This window comes from Aotus nancymaae, unplaced genomic scaffold (assembly GCF_030222135.1).
Source record: "Aotus nancymaae isolate 86718 unplaced genomic scaffold, 86718_ANA_hifiasm-v0.15.2.pri h1tg000019l, whole genome shotgun sequence".
In the NCBI taxonomy this organism is placed as follows: Eukaryota; Metazoa; Chordata; class Mammalia; order Primates; family Aotidae; genus Aotus; species Aotus nancymaae.
Genome location: NW_026988431.1, coordinates 53,148,671 through 53,173,767, shown reverse-complemented (window position 1 = coordinate 53,173,767; position 25,097 = coordinate 53,148,671). Strand labels below are relative to the sequence as shown.

General features: G+C 34.7%; 1 protein-coding gene across 3 annotated transcripts in view; it reads left to right on the top strand.

Moving 5' to 3' along the window:
- Nucleotides 1-25,097, top strand: part of IFT80 (intraflagellar transport 80) — a 137,221-nt gene that overhangs the window by 15,169 nt on the left and 96,955 nt on the right. For all 3 annotated transcript variants that reach the window (XR_010343485.1, XM_064378873.1, XM_064378872.1), the window contains exons 2-7: nucleotides 1,347-1,431; nucleotides 4,262-4,481; nucleotides 8,734-8,844; nucleotides 10,409-10,477; nucleotides 20,010-20,119; nucleotides 24,105-24,194. Coding sequence is in view for 2 of the 3 variants with exons in the window: in XM_064378873.1 (XP_064234943.1) it covers nucleotides 1,393-1,431; nucleotides 4,262-4,481; nucleotides 8,734-8,844; nucleotides 10,409-10,477; nucleotides 20,010-20,119; nucleotides 24,105-24,194 (639 nt within the window). In the remaining variant the exon portion in view is untranslated. The remainder of the gene's footprint in view (nucleotides 1-1,346; nucleotides 1,432-4,261; nucleotides 4,482-8,733; nucleotides 8,845-10,408; nucleotides 10,478-20,009; nucleotides 20,120-24,104; nucleotides 24,195-25,097) is intronic.

Genomic DNA, 25,097 nt, shown 5'->3' with positions numbered 1-25,097 from the left:
AAGTCTTCTAAGTTTCTGATTATAATAGTATATTCAGCTTTTATGTGTATTTTATTGTCGATTGTGTTGCATTTCCAGAAGCAAATATTTATCTGCCTTTCTAATTTTAAAATCCTTATAAGCTGAGTAAATTTCAATTATTGTGAAAAAGCAGCATTTCATAAAATGTTATTAGTCTTTTTTCCCCTTTCTAATTGGAGGGGGCCTGATGGAAGAAGGAGTTTGGAGGAAGGTAAAGAACTCCTAAAGACCAAAAAAGTGAACCTAGGAAGTGTGCCTGGGAGACATTGTAATCTAGCTCTGGCTGTGCTACACATAGTTTCATGCTTTTGAAGTTCAGCAGAAATCACCCTAAGAGAACTGAAAGAGAAAGAAGTGAAAAGAGTGCTTTGAAATACAGCTTTATTTAGCACTTTGCTAATCTAAAGTTTCTTGGATTCAGGAGAATGAGAAATTATCTAAGGGAGGCCTACTGAATTCTTATCTATAGTCAGGACCTCCTTTGATGTAGTTAGCAGTAATTTTCAACTTGGTAAAGAGGATTTTTTCCCATTAATTACACTTTTATTTGATTTATATTTACTTATTTAGGTTAGTGATGTTACTAAGAAAGAATTCTGTAAATGTAAATCGGACTCAGACAATTTAGTATTTTCTTGATTTCTTTTTTTTTTTTGTACAGCAACATATTCATAGCAATGATTTGTGTCTTGATATGGCTGTTTGGGGAATGTTATTCTTCTTTTTCTAAGTTTTTATTTGGCAATTACACTGTGATTTTTACGTAACTTTCATAAGCATTTTATTACCTCTTCCTTAAATAAGTCATTTATTTTTTACATTGTCACCGCGGTAACCATAACTGTTAGGCAGTGTATCTGCCCCCACTGCAGGATGTCAACCCCTGATTGGGCCCCTAGGTTTATGATGTTATATTTTTCCACAGGGATTCTAGAGTTGTAGCTTAGTCCTCAATCAGACCTTGTATATTTAATTTATATCCAGTAGACAGGACCAAAATTGAAGAGTTTCCAGTTTGTGGAATCTTTTGATTTGGCCTCAGGACATGGAATTTCTTTACCTGACCAGATTTACCTAGTGGTGTTCTGCGTAGGACTGTCTCACACAGGATATAGAGGACTCCTGGTGTTTGACCCAAGGCTCTCCATCATCCCTTGGTAGGATTGGCACACTCACTAGTTTTCTTTCTCTTTCCATGCACTTGATGTCAGAAGGATCGAAGGTGCTCCTTGGGGTGCAAAGATGTTTTGTTTGCTTTTTTTGTGTATACACATACATTTGTTTTTCAGGCTGACTTTATATTTTCTCTCCTTTTATTTTTACAGAAAATACAATCAAGTGGCATCTGAAATTTTTGCCAGAAGTGGAGTCATGAGACTGAAGATATCTCTTTTAAAAGAACCAAAGCATATCCTTTTAATGCTTATAAATCTTATTGTTATTTTCTTAATTATAGTATTGTTAAAACTTTCCTTTATTTTATATTCTAGTTGAAGAATAGATTTTTTTTTCATTCCTTTAGTGGCTGTTTACCTAAATTGTTTTAAAATATTTAAGATCACGTGTTGTAGGTAATTCTCCAAAGTGAACTATTTGCTATAAATCTTACTTTCAAATTCTTATTGACATTTTTCTTACTCTACTTAAGTACTATACTTAAATACTTAAAAAGCAGTTTTTGTTTACTTTAATAGGATCTTAAAAAGAAGCTTTTTTTTTTGAGACAGAGTCTTGCTCTGTCTCCCAGGCTGGAGTGCAGTGGTGCGATCTCAGCTCACTGTGACCTCCACCTCCCAGGTTCTAGTGATTTTCCTGCCTCAGCCTCCTGAGCAGCTGGGACTACAGGTGCCCACCAACATGTCTGGCTAATTTTTGTAATTTTGTGTTTCTTGTAGAGCCAGGGTTTCATCATGTTAGCAAGGCTGGTCTTGAACTCTAGATTTTAGGTGATCTGCCTGCCTCAGCTTCCCAAAGTGCTGGGATTACAGGCATGAGCCACCGTGCCTGGCCAAAAAAGCAAGTTTTTTTTTTTTTTTAAACCAAATAGTTTCTTTGCTAGTGTGATCTAGCATTTATTAAATTCAGCTGTGCTCTATTTCTTACCATTCATGATAAAGTGAAGGACAAGTTGGGGAAATCTGAGCAGTCAAATCCTCATTTCACATGGGAAGGTGGCAATTAGTAATATTTTCTCAAACGCATGGCCCTATATTTTATCAGCCAGAGTCCCCAGTTATGTGTCAAGGAGATATGACAGGCCCCACTATCATCATTCTTACTAATTCTATTCAAAGTATCTTTTGTAGACTTTATTGCAGGTCTGTGAAGGAATAAAAGAAATTGAAAGTAAGGGCTGAGAAATTTCTGTAGCAATTTGACATTGTTATAATGTCCAAATTTTCTAGTATTTCATTTTTATTATATCTTACAAAATACCCATCTGCGATGGATTCAAAATTTAAGAAAAATCTGGTCCTTCGTAAGAACTAGGAAAGCACTGATTTAAACATTTGGTCAGACCTTTTAAATTGGTGTTTTCATTTTATGTTATCTTGTCTGCTTATTTAACTATTAAGTGAAGATGTAATTATGTTTATTTCTCCTTAAATCATTTTTACTGTCTTTTCAAAAAGTGTGCTTTCAAGAGTTCATGCCATACACAATTTTATAGATTCTGAGACCATGTCTACTGTCTGCTTTTACCTTTCAAGCCAAGGAATAACAACGTTTTTAGACTTTCTTGATCTGGCAGTTGTCTCATTTCTCCCATAATTTTAATTGACCTGTTAGTTTGAAGATAATGTCATGGATGTCTGGCATGTACTTATAGCAATTTATATAAGAATAAGCTAATGATTTTTTGTTTCGGATGTGTACATATTTGTTTGTGTGAGTTTTCTTCCTTTCTGGGTTTTACCTAAGCTTTTCCCATTTTAGGTTTTACCTAACATTGTTTAGGTGACAGCAATTTTTAATAGAACAATTTTTTCAGAAACAGTCTAGTGTCCTTTTGTTTGGATTGTGTTTTGAGTTCTGAGTATTCCACTGTTTTCTTTATTACCTTTTTGTGCAGACTCTTACGATCTTTCTGTAATCTCTTTTTATCTTTTTGGTTTCTGCTTAATCTGTCATATTTTGAAATACTAAAAAATCTTGGAACATCCTAGAATAATTATGGCACATTGTCTCTGTCTCCTTGGAAAAAACATCAAACTATTGCTCGGATAAGACAATAAAAGTACTGGTGAGAAATGAAGGAAATAAAAGGATTATATTATAACAATAAGAACAAACAACTCAACTAGGAATAATCTGGCAATATAGACATCCAGATGTAGCAAGAGAAAACACTCTTTGTAAATAACAACCTGAAATGCCTTTAGGTACCACAATTCTGCTAGGGTAAGCATTCTGTCCTGATGGAGGAAGTGAGGGCTACTTGAGCATCTCAACTTACACAGAAATTCTGATAAATTAGAGACTGAAAAAAATGGGTTAAATAAAGTAAAAATTTTTGGAATCATATCTCATCCAGCACTATGCATCTTATAAGTGAAGTAAATCATAATTGAATTATTTCCTGATTTTAATGTAAGAAAGTTTGGTATTGTCAATGAAAAATAAGTGAAAAATATAAAATGAAAAATGAAAAAAAGTTTGGTAAGATTTTAGTTTCAGCTGTTAAGCCATAGGTTCTTTCCTAGGTGAATTGTTATGATAATATGTGATTTAAAAGGGTATCTTACTGTTAGATTTCAGTCTTCTTTTGACACTTAATTTTTTTTCTTAGCAAAAGAATACATGCTTATTTTAATAACTTAAATGACACAGATATATATAAAGAAAAAAGTATAGTTCCCTTTGCTCCCTACCTATCCCCCAACAGTTACATGTAGATCCTTTGATACCTTTTGATCTACTAGATTTCTTTTGTGTACCTTTTGGCTTTGTTTGTAGAACATTGTATAACACAAGTTGTAAATTTTCATGTGGTCAGATATTTTCTTCCCCTTCTTTTGTCATCTGGATTTCTTTCTTGCTTTCCATTCTTAGAACTGTTTTAACAGATGCTTATTTTCTTTTATATAGAAAAAAATACCAGTCATAAAATGGAAAATACATTTAGAAGCTTGAAAACATTTGACCCTATTTTACTTACACCTTGTAATCTGTATCTGCGAATTATTCACTAAGATTTAAGACTTTGTATGTTTTATATCTCTTTAACATGGTGACACATCAAGAATTGGTAAGCTGTGTGGGCTGGACTACTGCTGAAGAGCTGTATTCATGTAGTGATGATCACCAGATAGTGAAGTGGAACTTGTTAACTAGTGAAACAACTCAAATAGTAAAGCTTCCTGATGATATTTACCCTATAGATTTTCACTGGTTTCCAAAAAGTTTGGGTGTAAAGAAACAAACCCAGGCAGAAAGCTTTGTTCTCACAAGTTCTGATGGTAAGTGTTTAATAAACATTATATGCTTACCATTGTATTTAAAAGACTTAACAGTATTATTTGTGCTTTGAGTTGTTTTACAAAACTGGTGTTGGTGGATCTGCATACTTTTATCCACACATTGTATATTTTTTCTGAATAGTCACTTGGTTTGTGTATAGGCTATGAGACTATTGTCATGGAAGAAAGTTAATCTAACTGGCATATGCTAGGATTGAATATGGGCCTTTGGCTTTATTACATATATATTTTTTTAGAGACAGGGGTCTCACTCCAGGCCAGAGTGCAGTGATGTGATCATAGCTCACTGTAGCTTCAAACTCCTGGGCTCAAGCAATCTTCCTGCCTCAGCCTCTTGAGTAGCTGGGACTGCAGGTGCACATTATCACATCGGTTAATTGAAACAATTTTTTTGTAGAGACAGGGTCTCATCTTGTTGCCCAGGCTAGTCTCATACTCCTGGCCTCAAGTAATCCTCCTGCCTTGGCCTCCCAAAGTGCTGGGATTATGGGGATGAACCACCATGCCCAGCTGACTTTACTTTTTTAGTACTCTTACGAGTTGAGTTAAGCTATTATCATAGTTTTAGTTTCTAAATTCTTCAAATTTAACTTAATACAACCACAATGAAAAGAGATACATACTCATTTAGTAAGGTATCTGTTAAATATATCCTTTATTTTCCAGTACCTGTTAATTTTCAGTTACAGAGTTGGAAGAGTTTTATAATTTGACCACAGCTTTCTATTGGTACATAGAAAGTATGATTTTTTTTTTTTTTACTTTTTAAGGGTTTGTTTTTATATTGTTTTCTTAGAAATACTTGAACTGTTTTCATCTGTGTTATACTTTACCTACTGTTTCAGTTAGGAGCACATTTATTCAAAGTAACAGAAATTTTCTTGGCTAACTTAAGCACAAATGGAGTTTTTTTTGGTTTACCCAGCTCTAGGAGTAGATTAAGCACTACTTGCATCAGGCCCCTGTTCTTACCATCACTTGGGTAGGCTCTGTCCATAGGGTCAACATGATGGTGAATATGATGCGGCCAGTAGCCAAGGCTCATCATACTTCATAAGACTGCTTCTTCCTCAGTGTCTCATGTAGACAGGTTACAGAGGGACCCTAAATGAACTTGGGTCATGTGCCCATCACTGAGTCAATCAGTTTAGTCAAGAGAATGGACTTTGGGAGCCTGGGGCAGATCATTTGAGGTCAGGAGTTTGAGACCAGCTTGAACAACATGGTGAAACCCCCGTCTCTACTGAAAATACAAAAAAATTGGCTGGGTGTGGTGGTGAATGCCTGTAGTCCCAGCTACTTGGAAGGCTGAGTTAGGAGAATTGCTTGAACCTGGGAGGCAGAAGTTACAGTGAGCGAGATCAACCAGCGCTCTTCATCCTTGGTGACAGAGACTCTGTCTCAAAAAAAAAAAAAAGACAATGGGACACTGACGGAGTATATCCAGCCTCAGGCCATCCACATGCAAAGGGGGTGAGAAAGAAGAGTGCTTTTGTTACCAGAAGAGGGAAAGGCTGTTAGGAATCTCAGATTACACCTCTTTTTACAGAGAGACTTGAGGTAGTTTTTTAAAAGCTTTGTTTTTTGCAAACTTGATTAAATGAGATACATGTGTAAAATCACTTGGTAGAGTGCCTGGCACTTAGAAGATGAACCACCACTAGAATTTAGTTTACCTCAGATGATAAAGTGAGCCGTTGACTTAAAAAATAACTTTGATGTAATTTCACATTTACAGAAAAGTTTTAAGAATTGTACAAATAATTCCTTCATGTCCTTTATCCAGATTCACCAGTTTCACATTTTGTCCCGTATACGTTGGTACAAAGTATTGGCTCTGTTTCTTTCTACATACACACACATCACACACACACACACACACACACACACTTTTTCTGAAAGATGTGAGAGTAATTTGCATACATGTACTTTTAACCATAAATACTTCAATGCATTTCCTAAGAATAAGAATTTTCTGTTACATTGCCACAATACATTGATAAAAATCAGGACATTTAGCAATACTATTATCTAATCTATAGTTTATATTTAAATTTTAACAATCGTTCTAATTTTCTATAGAAATTTGTTTTTGCTGGTACAGGATAATACATTGCTTTTATTGTGTCTCTTTAGCTTCCTTTAATCTGGAACAACTCTTCAGTCTTTCTTTTATGATCTTGACAGTTTGGAAGAATATATGCCTGTCATTTTATAGTTCTTCCATTTATTTTTGTCTGATATTTCCTCATGATTAGATTCAATTTATACGTTCTTAGCAGGATACTCAGGGCAGCAGATTAGGAGATTTATGATGTTGGTTTGACCCATTATTGGTTATGTTAACCTTAATTATAAGTTAATAAGTTCATGTTCATTAAGTTAATCTCTGTAAAGTTACTGTTTACTCCTTTTAATAATTTGTGAAAAGATACTTTGACAGTATGTAAAAATATTCTCTTCCTCGTCAAACTTCCTCCCACTCTGTTAGCATCTGTTGATGACTCTTGTCTGAATCACTTATTACTATGGTTTGCCAAATGGTGATTTTTCCAACTCCATAATTCCTTCCATATTGATTAGTTGGTATTCTATGCCAAGGAAGAGCTTCCTGTCCCATGTCCATATATTTATTTGTTTTTTGGGGTCAGATTAGACTTGTAGATTCTTATTCTATTTCATAAATATTATTATCGTTTTTTAATTTTGGTGTTAAAAGTACCCCAGATTTGGCCAGTGGGAGCCCCATCAAGCCAGCTACAGTGATTTTTAAAAAAATTTTATATGTGTCTTCATCATTTTTTGAGCCTTCCTTGCTGGCACAAGATGTTCCAGGCTTATCTTGTACTTTCTTAGTCCCTGCCCCCAAATCAGCCATTTTCCACAGAGACCTGTTCTTTTTCTGGTGGTTAATGGTATTTTATTATTTTTACTTATTTATTTTTATTTTATTTTTATTTTTTATTTTTTTTGAGACGGAGTTTTGCTCTTGTTACCCAGGCTGGAGTGCAATGGCGTGATCTCGGCTCACCGCAACCTCCGTCTCCTGGGTTCAGGCAGTTCTCCTGCCTCAGCCTCCTGAGTAGCTGGGATTACAGGCATGCACCACCGTGCCCAGCTAATTTTTTGTATTTTTAGTAGAGACGGGGCTTCACCATGTTGACCAGGATGGTCTCGATCTCTTGACCTCGTGATCCACCCGCCTCGGCCTCCTAAAGTGCTGGGATTACAGGTGTGAGCCACCGCGCCCAGCCAGGTTAATGGTATTTTAAAAAACAAGATAACAGTGCTAGCTCTGTTCAATCCAGTGGGGTATATTTGCTTCAAGGCCCTTTCAGTAGAGCTAAGAACTGTGAATATAAAACCTTGAAACAAGTGACATAATAGACATAGGTATATAGTGCTATGATAAATCAGAGGGACATAAAACTCTGCTGTGATGTGGCCAAGGGAGGGTCAAGAGAAATGTCAAGAAAGTCTTGTGTTTAAGCACAGTTTTGTAGTCTTGACTTTTTTTTTTTTTTAAACAGTCTATAAAAATGCTGGAAAAGGCATAAAGGAGAGGAACCAAATAGTAAAATGGATAATCCCAAATTTTAAAATACTTGCCTTATATAATTTTATACTCTGTCAGGCACCAGGTAGACAAAAGCAAGCCACTTAGTTGCAGAACTATGTACATATATTGGCGAAAAATAAAAACAATGTAACTCTAAAGGACATTAGCTAATTATATGAGATGTCAGAGAGACAAATCAACAGTGCAAAGAATAAGTGATGCAAGAAGCCGAGAAAGGAAGGATCAGTGTGGTTTCTGAATGATCATTAAATTTAATCATATACAGCTGGTGATTTAAAACACTGTCCCATCCATAGGTGTGATATATTTATTGGCATGTTATTTCTGAAGCATAGACATATACCCAGACCATAGGTATTTAAATTATGTTAACTAAATAAAAATGTTTATGAATTTTGATTTTTTCCCTATTATGAACATACATAATTATTTTGAACCAAGTAAGCATATGCAATTTCAATTTATTTAAAAATATTTAACTAATTTTGTTTTTGTGCCTATTTTCCAATAGATTTATATATGAGATTAAGAATAATTATATTGTTAATATTTGCCTTTATGCCTCCAGCACCTATTACCTAGACTAGTAGTAGGTGCTTTGTTGATTGAATAAATTAATAAAATAGATTTTTCAAATGTAATTTCTTTTAGGTAAATTTCATCTGATTTCCAAGTTAGGAAGAGTGGAAAAAAGTGTAGAAGCTCACTGTGGAGCAGTACTTGCAGGAAGATGGAATTATGAAGGAACAGCATTAGTTACAGGTAAGTTGTCTGTAAAAATGACATTTGAAATGAATTTTTTAAAGAAAAATTTCCAAAGAAACAGAATATTTTCATTTAGCAATAGTCTTTCATTGTCTAATAGCAAATAATTGGCATAGTGTTGTTCTACACTGCTATATAAATGTTATAATGCAGAATATTATATTAATTGTTTTCTTATGTGACCTTGGGAGACTGTTCTGTCAAAGAAGGCTTTTGGAATGGTCAAGTATAAGATGAATAAAAGTAATTCTTTAAAATTTGAAAATTGCAAATATTCTCATTTAACTGATCTTTATCTCCCTTTTGTCTCTTTCCCATCCCCTGCCCTACACTAAGGATTCTTATCTTCACCTATTACATTAGTTATCAATTGCTCGTAACAAATTACTCCAATAGTTAGTGACTTAAAATAATAAGCATATAGTACCTGATAGTTTCTGTGGGTCAGGGAGTAGTTTAGGTGGGTGGTTCTGTCTGACTAAGAGCCTCTCATGAGGTTCTAGTCAAGTTGTTGGATGGGGCTGCAGTCATATGAAGGCTTGTCTGGGGCTGGAGGATCTGCTATCTTACTCACATGGTTGTTGGCATGAGGCCTTAGTTCTTCTCTGGCTTTGACAGAAGACCTTAATTAATTCTTTGCCACAGGGGCATCTCCATAAGGCTGCTTAAGTGTTTTTACAACATGGCAGCTGGTGTCTCCGAGTGATCCAAAAGAGAGCCAGGTAGAAGCTACAGTATCTTTTGTAATGCATCCTCAGAAATCACACTCTGTTTCAATTATATTCTGTTGACTTAGCAAGTCACTTAGTACAGCCCACACTGGAAGAGAGGGAAATTAAACTGTGCCTCTTGAAGGGAAGAATAACAAAGAATTTGATGATATGTTTTAAAACCACCATACCTATACTCTGGGCTTTCTCTAGGACTTTCCTCAGTGAATTGTCCCTTCTCTTACTTGTATCTTCAGCGTCTCCTTGTCCAGTGGTTTCTTTGTCAGCATGTAAATATGTTCAGATGTCACTCATTTTAAAAATTAAGAAGAAATAAAAATCCCTCTCTTAATAAACAGCTTTCTGTACCTAAAACTATTTTCTTTCTCCCTTTTTCAGCCAAGCTGTTCAAAAGAGTAGTTTATTACTTCACTTCATTCAGTCCCCAACTCACTGGAATTTGGCTGCAGTTCTTATTACATTGGAAACACTTTGCTTAGAATTCTAAGATGGAGATTGCAGTGACAAAGGAAACATTATTTAAGTAATATACTTATAAGTCTTCTAAGATTAAAGGAAATAAAATAAAATTTTTAATTATGAAAGTTAAGCTACTTTGATAAAATCATCTCAAAGTAATTTCTATTAACTGATACAGTTATAAAGTACTCTGTCATTTAATTAAACTGTATCTGAATTTTAAATATGTATTAATTTCCCATGATTTGAGGGAGCCTAGAAAAAAAAGAATACACAGTATTATAGGTACTGTTGATTTTTATATTCAAATTTAATGTTTAAATTTATTTTCTATAGGTAAAAACACTGATTAAATTCTTTTCCCTGTATAGTTGGAGAAGATGGACAAATAAAAATTTGGTCAAAGACTGGGATGCTTAGATCAACCTTAGCTCAGCAAGGTATGTTTTATAATTGACAATTTCATTTTTGCAAATTATACAATACAAAAATGCCTTAAAGTTTTCCTTTAGAAACAATCTGATATGATGGTTGAGACTGACTTTGGTTGAGTTCAAAACCTATAATCTCTTATTTTTTACACTTTTTTGTCTTGCTTTCCTTGGTATCTGATGTATCATGGTAACTATTATTTCAAGCCAAGAAATAGAAGAAATACTCAAGGATTTTTTCTTTATGTTAGTGAATCTCTGTGAAGGCAATTACAAGCTAAATATTTTCAAAAAATAATTGTGAAACATTTGAAGCATATTTTATATAGAATAGAATTGGGTGTCTAGTACAAAAAGACATTGAGTATCTCTTTACTTAAAAATCCCCAATAACTTCGTAATAGGAACACCTTTTCCAAATTAAGTTGTATATTTGACTTCTATACTAATGGAGGGGAACAGATATATTAAGAATCTGAAATTTGGTAAACCACACTATTTAGAGGAGCATGTTAATTTTCTATGTTAATAGAAAGGAGTGGCCATAAAGACAATCCAGTGGTCCTTCCTATTGGGAGTTAGATAACATACATGATTTTTTTCTGTGTAACAAATTAATTAGTTATGTAGGAACAGTAAAGCAGTTTTAATGTTTACCTGAGCATGTATCAGCTAATCTTCAGGTTGCCAAAAAACTTGTAGACTATTCCTCAGAACTATGTGATAAAGTCATATTGTGAAACATTTTTAATAACTGACTTCTAAAAATTTCCAAATTTTATTTTAAAAATCATGTTTACTTTTTGGATAACATTCAACTCACATTTCTTCAGCTGTATGTTAACTGAATGTTAGCAAAGGTAACCAGAAATACTAGGTAATATTTCTTTTCTGAGCTTAAATGTTTGCTACACATAATCTCAAGGTAGAATATTTATTCATGAGTAGAAAATTCGGAGTTCATAGAAGTAGCCACGAGTTAATTTCAGTTAATAGCAAAAGTCAACTTATTGTTACTTCAGTAATAAAATGTACCTTTAGAACATAAATCTTACTTTAATCTTCTAATAGACAGATGGATTTACTTTTGGCTTCATAGATTTTTCTTTTAAGGCTAGTTATTTGACATCCTCATTTTGTGATGAATGACTTATGAGTAATTGACAGAATTCTTCCAGAGATCACTGGCCTCTTGGAAGAACTACAAGAATTTCAGCCGCTGCTACTGCTGAGACAGTGTGCAGCAGCTGAAATGTTATATCTGTTTTTCCTTTCTTTTCTCTTTCTTTTATCAATTTGTTCCCTGTAGATGACACAGATCTTCAGAGAAATTCTAAAAGCTCATCCCACTATCCATCATGGGAGATTTTTTCTTTTTTTTTGTTCGGACAGGGTCTTGCTCTGTCACCTGACTGGAGTACAGTGGCATGATCTCGGCTCACTGTAACCTCCACCTCCTGGGCTCAATCGATCTTGCTACCTCAGCTTCCCAAGTAGCTTGGAGTACATGTGTGTGCCGCCTCACCTGGCTTATTTGTTGTATATATAGACTTTTTTTTTCTGGTGGAGTTGGGATTTTGCCATGTTCCCAGGCTGGCCTTGAACTCCTGGGCTCAAGTGATCTTCCTGCTTCAGCCTCCCAAAGTGTTGGGATTACAGATGTGAGCCACTGTGCCGGTCTGAAGATTTGATTTCTTTCTCAGGATCCTTCACCAGCACCCTCCCAATGCTTCTTCCACATCCTTAAATTTTTCTGTTATCTCCTTCCCATTTACTACCTGTGGATTCACCACTTTAGATGTTCCAGAGTCTAAAATGGAAACTTGGAATAAGTTGTTTAATATAAACATTTTTAATTGTTTAGTCTAGGTTAGAGGTCCCCAATCCTTGGGCCACAGATCAGCAGCTGTCTGTGGTCTATTAGGAGCTGGGCAGCACAGCAGGAGATGAGCAGTGGGTGGACAAGCAAGTATAGCTTTATCTGTTTTTACAGCTGCTCCCTATCACTTGCTCCTGTCAGATCAGTGGTGGCATTAGATTCTCATAGAAGCGCGAACCCTATTGTGAACTGTGTATACAGGGAATCTCGGTTGTGCACTCCTTATGAGAATCTAATGCCTGGTGATCTGTTGGTGTCTCCCATCACCCCCAGATGGGATCATCTAGTTGCAGGAAAACAACCTCAGGGCTCCCACTGATTCTATATTATGGTGAGTTGTATAATTATTTCATTATATATTACAGTGTAATAATAGAAATAATGTGCACAATAAATGTAATGCACTTGAATCATCCTGAAACCACCCCTCACCTGGTCCTTGGAAGAATTGTCTTCTACAGAACGGGTCCCTGGTGCCAAAAACTTGGAGAATCACTGGTTTAGGTAATAATAGTGCAGTCGTTTAGTGCTATAGTTTTCCTATATAATGTGTCTGGAAACCAAATTGCTACTTATTTTATTCTCATAGGGAGAATGCATTCAGAATCTCCAGGCTTGGAAAGGTTGGTTGGAAGCGCATGTTGATAAATGAAGAAAATTGGAGATCTCAAATAGATGGCCTCTGGATTTAATCTGACCTACTAGCATGGTGGAGGCCCAATATTAAAAATCAGGACATCCTGGCCAGGCATGATGGCTCACTCCTGTAATTCCAGCACTTCGGGAGGCCAGTTATGTTAATTATATATTATTATATAATTATATAATGTGGGTGGATCACTTGAGCTCAGGAGTTTGAGACCAGCCTGGGCAACATGGCAAAACCCCATCTCTACAAAAAATACAAAATTTGCTTCTGCTTTTGATATTATAGCTATGAAACTATTGCCTAATCCCATGTCATAAAAATTTCACCTATATTTCAATGCTTACATTCTGGTCTATGATCCATTTTGAGTTAGTTTTTATGTGCAATATTTATCATGGGGAGGGATGGTGATGTTCTTCCCCTCACTGCCTTTCCGTAGATGAGTAAGCAAGATTTTCTTAAAAGCTAAAATACAGATTATACCATATAATACAGGTGATTTTCTTATGTATTCATCATATCATGCAATGATATTACTCATCAACATTTAAAATGTGTTTTCCTTAGCATCAAACGACTTTGAAATAACTATCATCTTTGTCTTATTTTAATCTTATTGTTCTCATTCAAAGTTTATGTTAATTATGAGATTAATAAGCAGAATTAAATTAGATAAATATTCCCATTTTGGCTAACCTTTTGGTATTCAACAGAGTAATCTTATATCTTCTCTAGATTAAGAATTACACTTACTATAGAACTATGCATCTAATTTTTGAGTTTTTAATCATTGGTGCCAACTACGCTTTCCTAATAAGGCGTAGACTTTTCCTTTTTCATCTCCAGAAAAATCAGTAGAGCAGTTAAGTTGTTATAATTGACACTAACCCACAAGGAAAAGTCCCTAATTACTTGTAAAGTTTCTTTGATCTATTAGAGACTACAAGTTTTGAGAGTGATTGTAAATCTGAGCTACTGAGATCTATATGCTAATGGCTCAAATAAGAAGGCCAAGGCAGCTGGGGGTACAAGACTACTGTCTCCTTTGAAGGGGAAACCAAATTTTGGCACAAAAACGAAATAATATAAACCTGAATTATCGTAAAATTTGGAATTCTGTAAACAGTGTTGAAAGCATCCATATGACTTTGTTTATGTGTGTTAATTGTACTTATTTCTTGATGAATACAGATTAATTCCTGAATTCATCTCATGAGTATTGGAGCCAGATGTTCAGATAGAAAAAGCCGTAGTCATTAACTTCTCTTCTAATCTTTAATCTCAATTTTGGGTGGGGAGATTTGACTTAGTTTAAAAATAATTCTTACTGATATTTATGGGGAGTTTATTGTTCCATTAGAGAAAAAAATATGTATACCAGAGATAATTATAGTTAGGCCATATCTTTTGTGTCATTGTTCTAGTTTTAATATCTAATTAAAATATACAAAGTAATTCTGCAAACCTTTAAGGACATTTTTCCCACACTGTTTTCAAGTGGAGGAATAGAACAACAAAACATGGAACTTGTCTATAATGAATTTAGTAAAGGAGGTAAACTGTAAATATAAATAACTGTGGCTGGGCACGGTGGCTCACACCTGTAATCTCAACCCTTGAGAGACTGAGGTGGGCAGATCACTTGAGCCCAGGAGGTGGAGATCAACCTGGGCAACATGGCGAAACCCTGTCTCTACAAAAAATACAAAACTTAGCTGGGCACGGTGGTGCATCCCTGTAGTCTCAGCTACTCAGAAGGCTGAGGTGGGAGGATCACCTGAGCCTGTGGGCATTGAGGCTACAGTGAGCTGTGATCATGCCACTGCACTCCAGCCTTGGGCGTGAAAAAATTAGGTAAGGAAATGGGCTTGTTGGCATTGGAGTGAAGCTGTTAAGAAGCTCAGCATTGTAAGAGGCTTAGAGACAGAAGAGTGTGAAACATAGAAGTCAGGTGAGTGGGAGCTAACTCTTGGGCCAGAGTGTAGGTTGTGTGAAGGATAGTACTGCCCAGGGAACCAAAACACTGACAGTCCTGGATGCTAAACGAAGGGGTTTGGCATTTATTCTATAAGCATACAAAACCTTTAAAAAATTGATGAGGAAGGTAAAAGATAGTGCCAATCTTATAGAAAGATTCTCGTTGCAGTAATAATAAGGTTAAATTAGAGGAGGTAGAGATTAAATGGAGGTGGGCAGTAAGGTTTGAAATTGTTTATGCTAATGCTAACGAACACTTGAACAAAGGCAGTGATTAAGGCTTGAATAGAGGCAGTGACAACAGTAGTTGAAAAAGTGAATAGTTCTCAGGGACTGAGAGGCATGGATACCCTGTAAGGGTAAAGACTTCAAAGAGGGATAAATTAGGAAATATACGTGGAGGGATGATGGTTTTGGATATGTAGAATTTGAAGCTCTGTGATGGAGATGTCTTTGGATTAAGTAGAAATATGTTGGAGGTCAGGGGTAAAGGGTAAAATATTAATTTGGGTGTCAGTTTACATTAAGGTGAAAAATGAAGTTATGGGGGAAGTTGAGACCCCCAAGGGAGAGGTGGTTGAAGATAGAAACTAAAAAAAAACAAAAACAAAAAAAAACTTTATTTAAACTTTTTCTTTTATTGATTCAGTGATATAAATTAGCATGGGAGTTTTAAAATCCCACTTGATTAACTATTGTTAGCCCATGTCTTCTACAAATAGAATGAAAAGGAAATCATTCTTGGTTTTTGAATTCCAATGATTTGGCCAAAACAGAAAAAAAAAAAAAAAAAAACCAAATGCCTACTACTATGAACAATGCAGTAAGCAAATGGTTGCTTATTACATTAGAAAATAATTTGTAGTAGTAGTAGTAAACAGGATAGTGCTATATAGTGCCAGACTATATTCCAAGCACTTTACTTCTATTCACTCAGTATAGACCAATACTGCATTCAAGGCAAGATAGCTAATGCTTTATTATAGTAGTGAACAGTTTGTTTCAAAGGCATTCTTAAAAACATACAAAAACAAAGTTTTTAGGGGATACTTTTATAGTATGAATGTGAAAAACATGGTATATTTGACCATGTACTTCCTTAAAACAATTGAAATACATTTTTGTCTCCTCTTCTGTGGTTTAAAATGCCTTCAACAGGTTGAAAGAATTTAGATAATTTGTTTTATGGAGAGATAAGGGTCTGACATTTAACACAACCCCAGGTGCATGTGGTTTCTTAAAAAACGTCAAAAAGGTCACATGATTTTAGTGTACAAAGTTAGAAAAACAAGATCTTTTTGAGTGTCTTAGCAGAAATAGAGCATAAATTAAAATTTCCAATATAAAAAGCAAAAACTATTTAATTATTATAAAGCTATTTTTTGTTTTTTTGTCCATTTTTGTTGATGAAATAATAACATCTTGTTATATAATTTGCTAAACTCTTTGTTTTAAAGCAATTCAATCTAAAGGCTAAATTTGTTATTTCCATGCTGACTTTGCAGAGTGAAGTGTAGCACTGGGAATCATTCATGCTTTAATAAGTATATTTAAAAATTTTTGAAATATTCTAGATTTTTTAAATGCTGGTGGATGGATTTCATAATAATAGAAATTATTTTCTTTGTGAAGCTCTTTCACTTTTAATAATGATCTTTATTAGAACCACCCGAATTGAAAGTTGTATAGCTATGTAGTTTATCTACTGTTAGAAAAGAAAATATTCACATATACAGTAGTTTCATGCTTAATATTTTATTTTAAATGAAAGGAATGATTATAATAAAGATCAAGATTTTTGATGTGGATATATCCATTTTGAATTTTTAATGGTTAAGGAGAGTTGAACTAATGAGTTCTGGCTATTGACCTTGCTTATTTATCATAAAGAGTTCCATATTTGTTTCCATTGCTTATATTTTGATTGAAGGAAATGTGGCTAAAAACCACGTTATAACAAAGGAATTACTTAACTTTTTCTTTATAAGCTTATTTTCTTTTACTATATAAGTTATACCAGTTTCGTTAACATTATTTTTGTTTACAAATTTGTTTTATAAGCAGGAAATGAATTATCTCTTTGTCCAAAAAGGGAAGATAAATACTATGAAGAAAGGTTCATAAACAAGGAAACGGTGTCATAGCTGACTTAATGGGGCCACAAATTAAATGTTAAAGTTAAGAGGACTAAAGAGTCCCTAGTTCCTCATTCTATACCCGAACTGTGCCTTTTACCACAACTAAAGCCTTAAAGTCACATCCTGTATAACTCAATGGGAGTTGTATTTACTGAATTATTTCCTTGAGGGTAGATGTTTGTCATAGTTTAGGGTAGATGTTTGTCATACCCCAGGAAAGCATGATTTTACTAAGTGTATTCATAAAGATTTGATAGGCTATAAATTAAAACATATTAATTTACTTTTTTATGCAAAAATTATAACCATTATAATGGAAATAAAGATAGCATCTGTAATTCTACCACTTTAACAATTAAGTCCCTGTCACTACTCTCTAGTCCTCACCAAGAACTACATTTGAAATATCTGAAATTTTGACTTATATTTCTGTGGGAGTTTATTAGGGTTGAACTTCATTCATTTGGAGATTTACTTTTGAAGCACAGGTCAGCTCCTGACTACTGCAGAGAATATTCCCAGAAAATATGCTTACCAAGTACAGAAGAAGGAGGAGTACCTTTTGAGATGTGTCATCTCATCGGGAAGAATTTCTGTGGGTTCCTTTGATACAGAACAATCCCAGATGTCATTGACTAAATAGGATATTTAGATACTTTATAACACCTAAACTGTGGAGGACGTGTTTCAGGGTGTTTTTTTTTTGGCGGGGGAGGGGGACTGGTTCTAGACTAGACTTTCTAACCTCTGTAAACCATTGGGACTGGCTCACATTTGAAATGTGTTTTTATTAGGGAGAAAATGGCACAAAAAAGGTAGAATACCTCTTAAATAAAGGCATTTGTCTTACTGATATTTATTCCCTTTTGATTATAGATAGCATCAGTTGGGCTTTTCATTTAAATAAACAATTAAATCTTACTGATTGCCCATAAATCCTCAAATTCAGATTTCATTCCACTAAGAATGTAAATTCCTGAAAGATTCATTCATTTATTCATTGGTTCATTTATTCACAGAAAGCCAATTACTATAATAGTCTGATTTAGGAGTCCTAGACAATTTTTAAAAGCTTGGTTTTATAAATATAAATGGGTTACTATTTAATAGATTAACTACATAACCTTGATTCACTTGCCTAATGAATAAGTAGCTGGACCAGGCAAGGGGAATACAGATTATTTACTGCTATATATCCAGTGCTTTCAACAAATATGTTAGTCATTTTTTAGAACTAGGCTTACATAAAGTATGGTTTTCCAGAAGACATTAGGTAATCTAGAAAGTAAGTTAAGAAATACTATACTTAAATATAATTGATTTTAAAAATACCGTCTCTAAATTCCTATCGGCAACTGAAAACAGTATCAAGCGTAATGTAGTTTGTAGAGTAGTAGGTAAATCAAACGTATTTTTCCTCTGGAAGTAAACTTTATTCTAGTTATAAGATATTGGAGCTTTTTTTAGCCAAGCTTTCAGACTAAAGCCAAACCTAATACATAACAAAACTTTCCCTAATCTGATATTTTAAAAAATTTGCCATTTGTGAATTCATGAGTAGTAGATTATTAGATTATTTTGGGATGCAGTTATTTCTGTCTATTAGTCTACGTAAGCAGCATATGAGGGGAAGTTCTGTTGCCTGTTACAGCATCAGGTGTGAGAATTAATCTATAAGGTGAGTATGCCATTTGTATTTTAATATGGAAAATTTCAGTTACTTTATTTGTTGAGTCAGTTTAAATACTGATGACTATAACTCCATTGCTGGATATATGCCCAAAAGAAAGGAAATCAATTTGTTAATGAGATAGCTGTACTTTTGTGTTTGTTGCAACTCTGTTCACAATACCAAGATTTGGAGGCAACCTAAGTGTCCATCAACAGATGAATGGATAAAGAAAAAGTGGTACTTATATACAGTGGAGTACTATTCAGCCATAAAAAAGAATGAGATTCAATCATTTGCTACAACATGAATGGAACTGTAGTATATTCATTATGTTGAGTGAAATGAGCCAGGCACAGAAAGATTGCATGTTTCCACTTATTTGTGGGATCTAAAACTCAAAACTATGGAATCCATGAAGATAGTAGAAGGATGGTAACAAGATGCTGGGAAAGATAGTGAGGGGGTTGTAGCGGATGTGGGGTGGTTAATGGGTACCAGAAATAGAATGAATGAATGAATGAATGAATGAATGAATGAATAAGGCCTAGTATTTGATAACACAACAGGGTGAGAATATAATTGGATTGTTCATGACACAAAGGAAAAATGCTTGAGGGGATGGATACCCCATTTTTCATGATTTGATTGTTATACATTGAATGCCTGTATCAAAACATCTCATGTACCCTATAAATACATATACCATGTACCCACAAAACTTAAAAATAAAAATTTTAAGAAAGCTCTCTAGGTGATTACAATGTGCAGCTAAGCCCCAAGACTGCTGTTTAAACCAACATCATTTGTTGAACTAGTTGCAAATAAATGTAAAAACATTTGCTGCCAATAAATAAATATATACTGATGGCTGTAGATGATGGGAAATGATAAACCATGACTTTTCTGCTATTCCTTTATATATTAAAAATGAAGTATATTTAATTTTGTCTTATGTATTTCAATAGCACACTCTATGGAATTTCTAAAAACTCCATATTTTCTCAGCAAGATCCTAATTAGTTAAAAATTTAGTATGTCAGTTGCTCATGGTAGATTTTCAAGGTCAATATTAACCCAGTCTGCATTTCAACATTAGACTGTACTCTAGTTCGAAAAGAGAAGAAATGAAATGACACCTCAAATGGCTTTTTGATCCTCTTAACAATCTCTCTTTTTATAAGACACAAGAATTAAAGTTTATCGGCCTTTTTTTTTTCATCTTACAGGAACACCAGTGTATTCAGTAGCATGGGGCCCTGATTCAGAAAAGGTTCTTTTTACAGCAGGCAAGCAACTAATCATTAAACCTCTTCAACCAAATGCTAAAGTTTTACAGGTACTTCTCAGTCATTTGTAAATTGTTATCAGGATCTGCCTGACTGCTAAACTAGAGGGCACTTGCTTAGGAGTCTCTTTCTTCTGGGTGGTCTTTTTACAGTCTGGTCTTTAAGTATATGGTTTAATCAGCCTTTATTACAGAACAAGGGATATCTTTATATTTCCAACAATGTTTGTTTTCCCTTATTCCAACTCATTTTGATAATGATACAGTGTAGTTTTACTAATAAGAACAGACTTTGGAGTTAGCCACTTGGGTTCAAATCTTAGGTTATAAAATATCGTTGAACGTTAGCCTTCTCATCTCTTAGTGACACTAATATCAGTTTAACAGGGTTGCTGTGAGGATTAAATGAGTTAAATTGCAAAGTGAAAAGGACAATTCCTGGCATACAGTAAGCACTCAATATAGAATGCCTGTTATTATCTGTGTTATTATGCTATTATAAGTTATTATGCCATTTCTACCTTTTAGTCAACCAAGGAGGCCAGGAAAACATTGTAGAATGACTAGGACTTGAGTAAGAGATTTGTTGGTACACATTGACAGGCTGCAGCAGGTATAGAAGTGTTTTAACAGTTGAGTAAATGTAGATTTCAGGGAATAAGGACACAGAGATGACTGAGGTTCCATATTAATAACATCGGTATAGATTATGCTATATGTATTTTACACAGTCCACATACATGTACATTTTTACAGTGTGCAGAACACTCTTCTAGGAACTATAGGGTCATACAAGAATAGAACATACAAGCCCCTGTCCTTAGGGACCTAAGGTAAAGAATTTGGGCAAAGGGAAGAAGCTGGGAAAGAAGACTGGTTCTGATGGCCCTTAGTCAAAGTCATTCCGTGCTAATTACCTATGCTGAAAATGTGCTATGAAATTTATACAGCAAAATAGGCAAGTTGAATCTCTGAGTTTATACCTTTAGTTTATAGTTATGTGAATTTGTTTAGGTATCTGTAATTAGGGTTGTATAAGTGAAACTCAGGAAGCTGATTATATCACCATTGGTCAAGTAAAATATGATTTAATGGTTCAGTAGAACTTGTGAGCCAGGAGGTAGTGGAGAGAAGGAAAGTATCCAAAGCCAAAATTCAGCTAGAGAGAAACAGGAGTTAAAGTATAATTAGTAACTTCATGCAAATTATCTGTTCCTTTTGGGAGACTAAAGCAGCTGCAATTCTTCTTGAACATAAAAACATATTCAAATTAGGATTGTCCACAAAAAAGTGTGCTTAATTAATTCTTGCTTATGGAATGTAGTTCAGATGTATATACCTCATTTCCTTTAAGACCTTCTCGACACCCAGAACTTGGCTTTATAGTGAGGACATTTTTATTTATTCATTGAATAAAAATGTAGTGCATACCTATTATATACCAGGCACTGTGGTATCAGATAGTCAAAATGAAACAGAACATAGTTTCTGCCTTCAAGGAGCTTGTTGTTCAAAGGAATTTTACAAAATGCCTAATAAATAAATAAATAAAAATTATTATATGCATAACAGTATGCTATTATCTGTAATATATATTGATATCCTAAATTACAGTGTAAGGAAATTTTAAATCATATTTTGTTCATAGATCTTGAATAGGCAAATATTTATTTTGTTCCTTTAAAATGAAACTCTTAAGAGTCTATGGCTGGGCGTGGTAGCTCATGCCTGTAACCCTGGCAGGTGGATCATCTGAGGTCAGGAGTTTGAGACCAACCTGACCAACATGGCAAAACCCCATCTCTACTAAAAATACAAAAATTAGCTGGGCATGGTGGCAGGCGCCTGTAATCCCAGCTACTTGGGAGGCTGAGACATGAGAATTGCTTGAACCTGGGAGGTGGAGATTGCAGTGAGATGAGATCGCACCATTGCACTCCAGCCTGGGCAACAGACTGAGACTCTGTTAAAAAAAAAAAAAAGAATTTGTATGTATATGTGTAGCTGTATATATTGTTATATTTGTCCTTGAAATGTATCTTAGGATATTGGATTAATTTGACAGTTAATTATAAGAACAATTGCTTTTCAACATGTATTATCAAAACATTTGTTTTGAAAATGTGTATTTTTGTATATTTTGAATAAACCAAGTTATAAATTGTTGCTTATTCTTAGAGCTTACTTGGCTCACATTCAATACTTTGTACTGTATACATTAAGAACAATAGATTGAGCAGGGCCTGAGGGGAAAGCCCTTAAAATCTGCCACCCTTTGAAATGGAGTTAATTGACTCAGACATTAAAATACACCTTATAGTCTTCAAAGATGGTTCTTTTTTTTTTGAGATGGAGTCTCATCTCGCTCTGTCACCAGGCTGGAGTGCAGTGGCACAATTGGCTCACTGCAACCTCCGCCTCCTGGGTTCAAGTGATTCTCCTGCCTCAGGCTCTGAGTAGCTGGAACTACAGGCATGTGCCACCACACCCAGCTAATTTTTGTATTTTTAGTAGAGACAGGGTTTCACCATATTGGCCAGGATGGTCTCCATCTATTGACCTCATGATCTGCCTGTCTCGGCCTCCCAAAGTGCTGGCATTATAGGCATGCGCCACCTAGGCCAGTTAATTCTATTTAGTTACATTATTCTGCCTATGGTAACATTTAATTACATGTGATATAATAGCTAAATGGGCCCATTAATTACATTTAAGAGCAAGACATCCATGTTTAAGAGCGAGACATTCATGTTTACTTTCTAGATTGCCAGTTTCCTCATGACTTAAAAACACCCATGTCTATGCATTTTATGTACAGTCAGCATAACCATGGGTTCTGCACTGATAGATTAACCATGAATGAAATATATTTTTAAAAAATTGCATCTGTACTGAATGTGTATAGACTTTCTTCTTGTCATTATTCCCTAAACATTACAACTGTTTACATAGTATTGCCATTTTATTCATATAATAAGTAATCTAGAGATGATTTAAAGTATATGGGAGGATATGCATAGGTTATATGCAAATACTATGCCATTTTATATTAGGAACTTTTGATTTTCATATCAGTGGGAGGTCCTGGAACCAGTCCCCCACAGATACCAAAGAATGACTGTATACATAGAATATATACTTGTCTATGGAAAACATCTTTTTGTTACATGGTAAATACAGCAGAAGTTTCTCAGAGTAGTGCAGTTGTGAACCAGACGCACGAAGGTAAAGTGAATGAAACTTAGAAGAATATGACGAACAGAATGAAATGAAGAGAGTATTAAAGATGTTTGTGCAGAAGGTTTTCTAAAAAAAAGGTTGGGGGCTAGACATGGTGGCTCACACCTGTAATCCCAGCATTTGGGAGGCCAAAGCAGGAGAATTGCTTGAGCCCAGCAGTTTGAGACTAGCCCAGGCAACATAGCAAGACTTCTCTACTAAAAATGAACAACAACAAAAAAAATTTAGCTGGGTGTGTTGGCACACGCTTGTACAAGTCACAGCTACTCAGGAAGCTGAGGCGAGAGGATTGCTTGAGCATGCGAGGTTGAGACTGCTATTAGCCCTGATCATACCATTGAACTCCAGCCTGCGTGACAGTGAGAACCCATCTCAAAAAAAAAAAAAAAGTAAACAAGCATGAAGGCAATAGCAGTAATGGGATCTGCTATATGAAGGAGACAGCAAGATTTGGATTCAGTTGACATTTTTGGAATACATAACATATTCATTCAGTGTTATCGCACAAATGTCAAGCTTGAAATAGTTCAGCAGCAAGTGATTTTCCATCTGGAGTCCAGGCAACTGAGGAAATTCATAAGGTTGGAAGCTATATAGTGGATGTTATAGGTGCTAACATTGGTGTAAATTACAAATGAAACAAGCAAATGAGGTATTGTACAATAGCTATAAAAGGAAGATAGGGATCCCTGAGAAGATGACAAGGGAGTCATTAAAAAGAGGCAAAGTATATTTTCTTATAGAAAAAAACTTAAATGCTTTTAAAGTTATAATTAGTATCTTTTTTTTCTCACAGTGGAAAGCTCATGATGGCATTATTTTAAAAGTAGACTGGAACTCAGTCAATGATCTTATTTTATCTGCTGGTGAAGACTGTAAATATAAGGTATGTAATGTTTAGATTTATCACTTGACTGAAATAATCAAGTTTGTATGAAAAGTTTTTAGTATATAAGAATGTTCTTTTACTTTAGCCATGTCTTTATACTCCAGTAATTTAGCAAATTATTTTATAATGTTAAGTGGTATTTAAAAGCACAGACTTCATGAAGACTCTCATTAGCCTGGACAATATAGTAAGACCCTATCTCTAAAAAAAAAAAAAAATTAGCCAGTTGTGGTGGGGCACATCTGTGGTCCCAGCTACATGGGAGGCTGAGGTAAGTGGATCACTTGAGCACAGGTGGTCGAGGCTGCAGTGAGCCTTAATTGTGCCATTGCATTCTAGCCTGGGCAACACAGTGAAACCCTCTCTCTCTCAAAAAAAAAAAACAGAGAAAGAGACTATCTCATTGATCTGTAGAGTTGGGTATTTAATAAGTAACAATATCAGCATAGCCACTAATTTTACTGTGACTCAATTTAAGTCAATTCAGTGCATTTTTAAAAATCAACCCTGCTGGTTTACTAAATATTGATTAATTTCAGGTCAAAATAATTTGTAGAGAAGAATAAGGTTTAATATATAAATAACTAGAGTTAGAGGCAATTAAATTGAAGTAAATATGTTTACAGAAAGTAGGTATAGCCCTTACAGGGTGAAAAAAATTTAAGCAAAATACTGAGCAAGCTAGGTATGGTAGCTCATACCTGTAACCCCAGTGCTTTAAGAGGGCAAGGCAGTAGGGTTACTTGAGGCCAGGAGTTGGAGAACAGCCTAGGCAATATAACAAGACTCCGTCTCTACAAAATTTAAAAAATTAGCTAAGTGTGGCAGCATATACCTGTCAAAATGTACTATTAAATTTAAAAGGACTTAAAATAGATAGATTTTATGTTCAGAGATTAA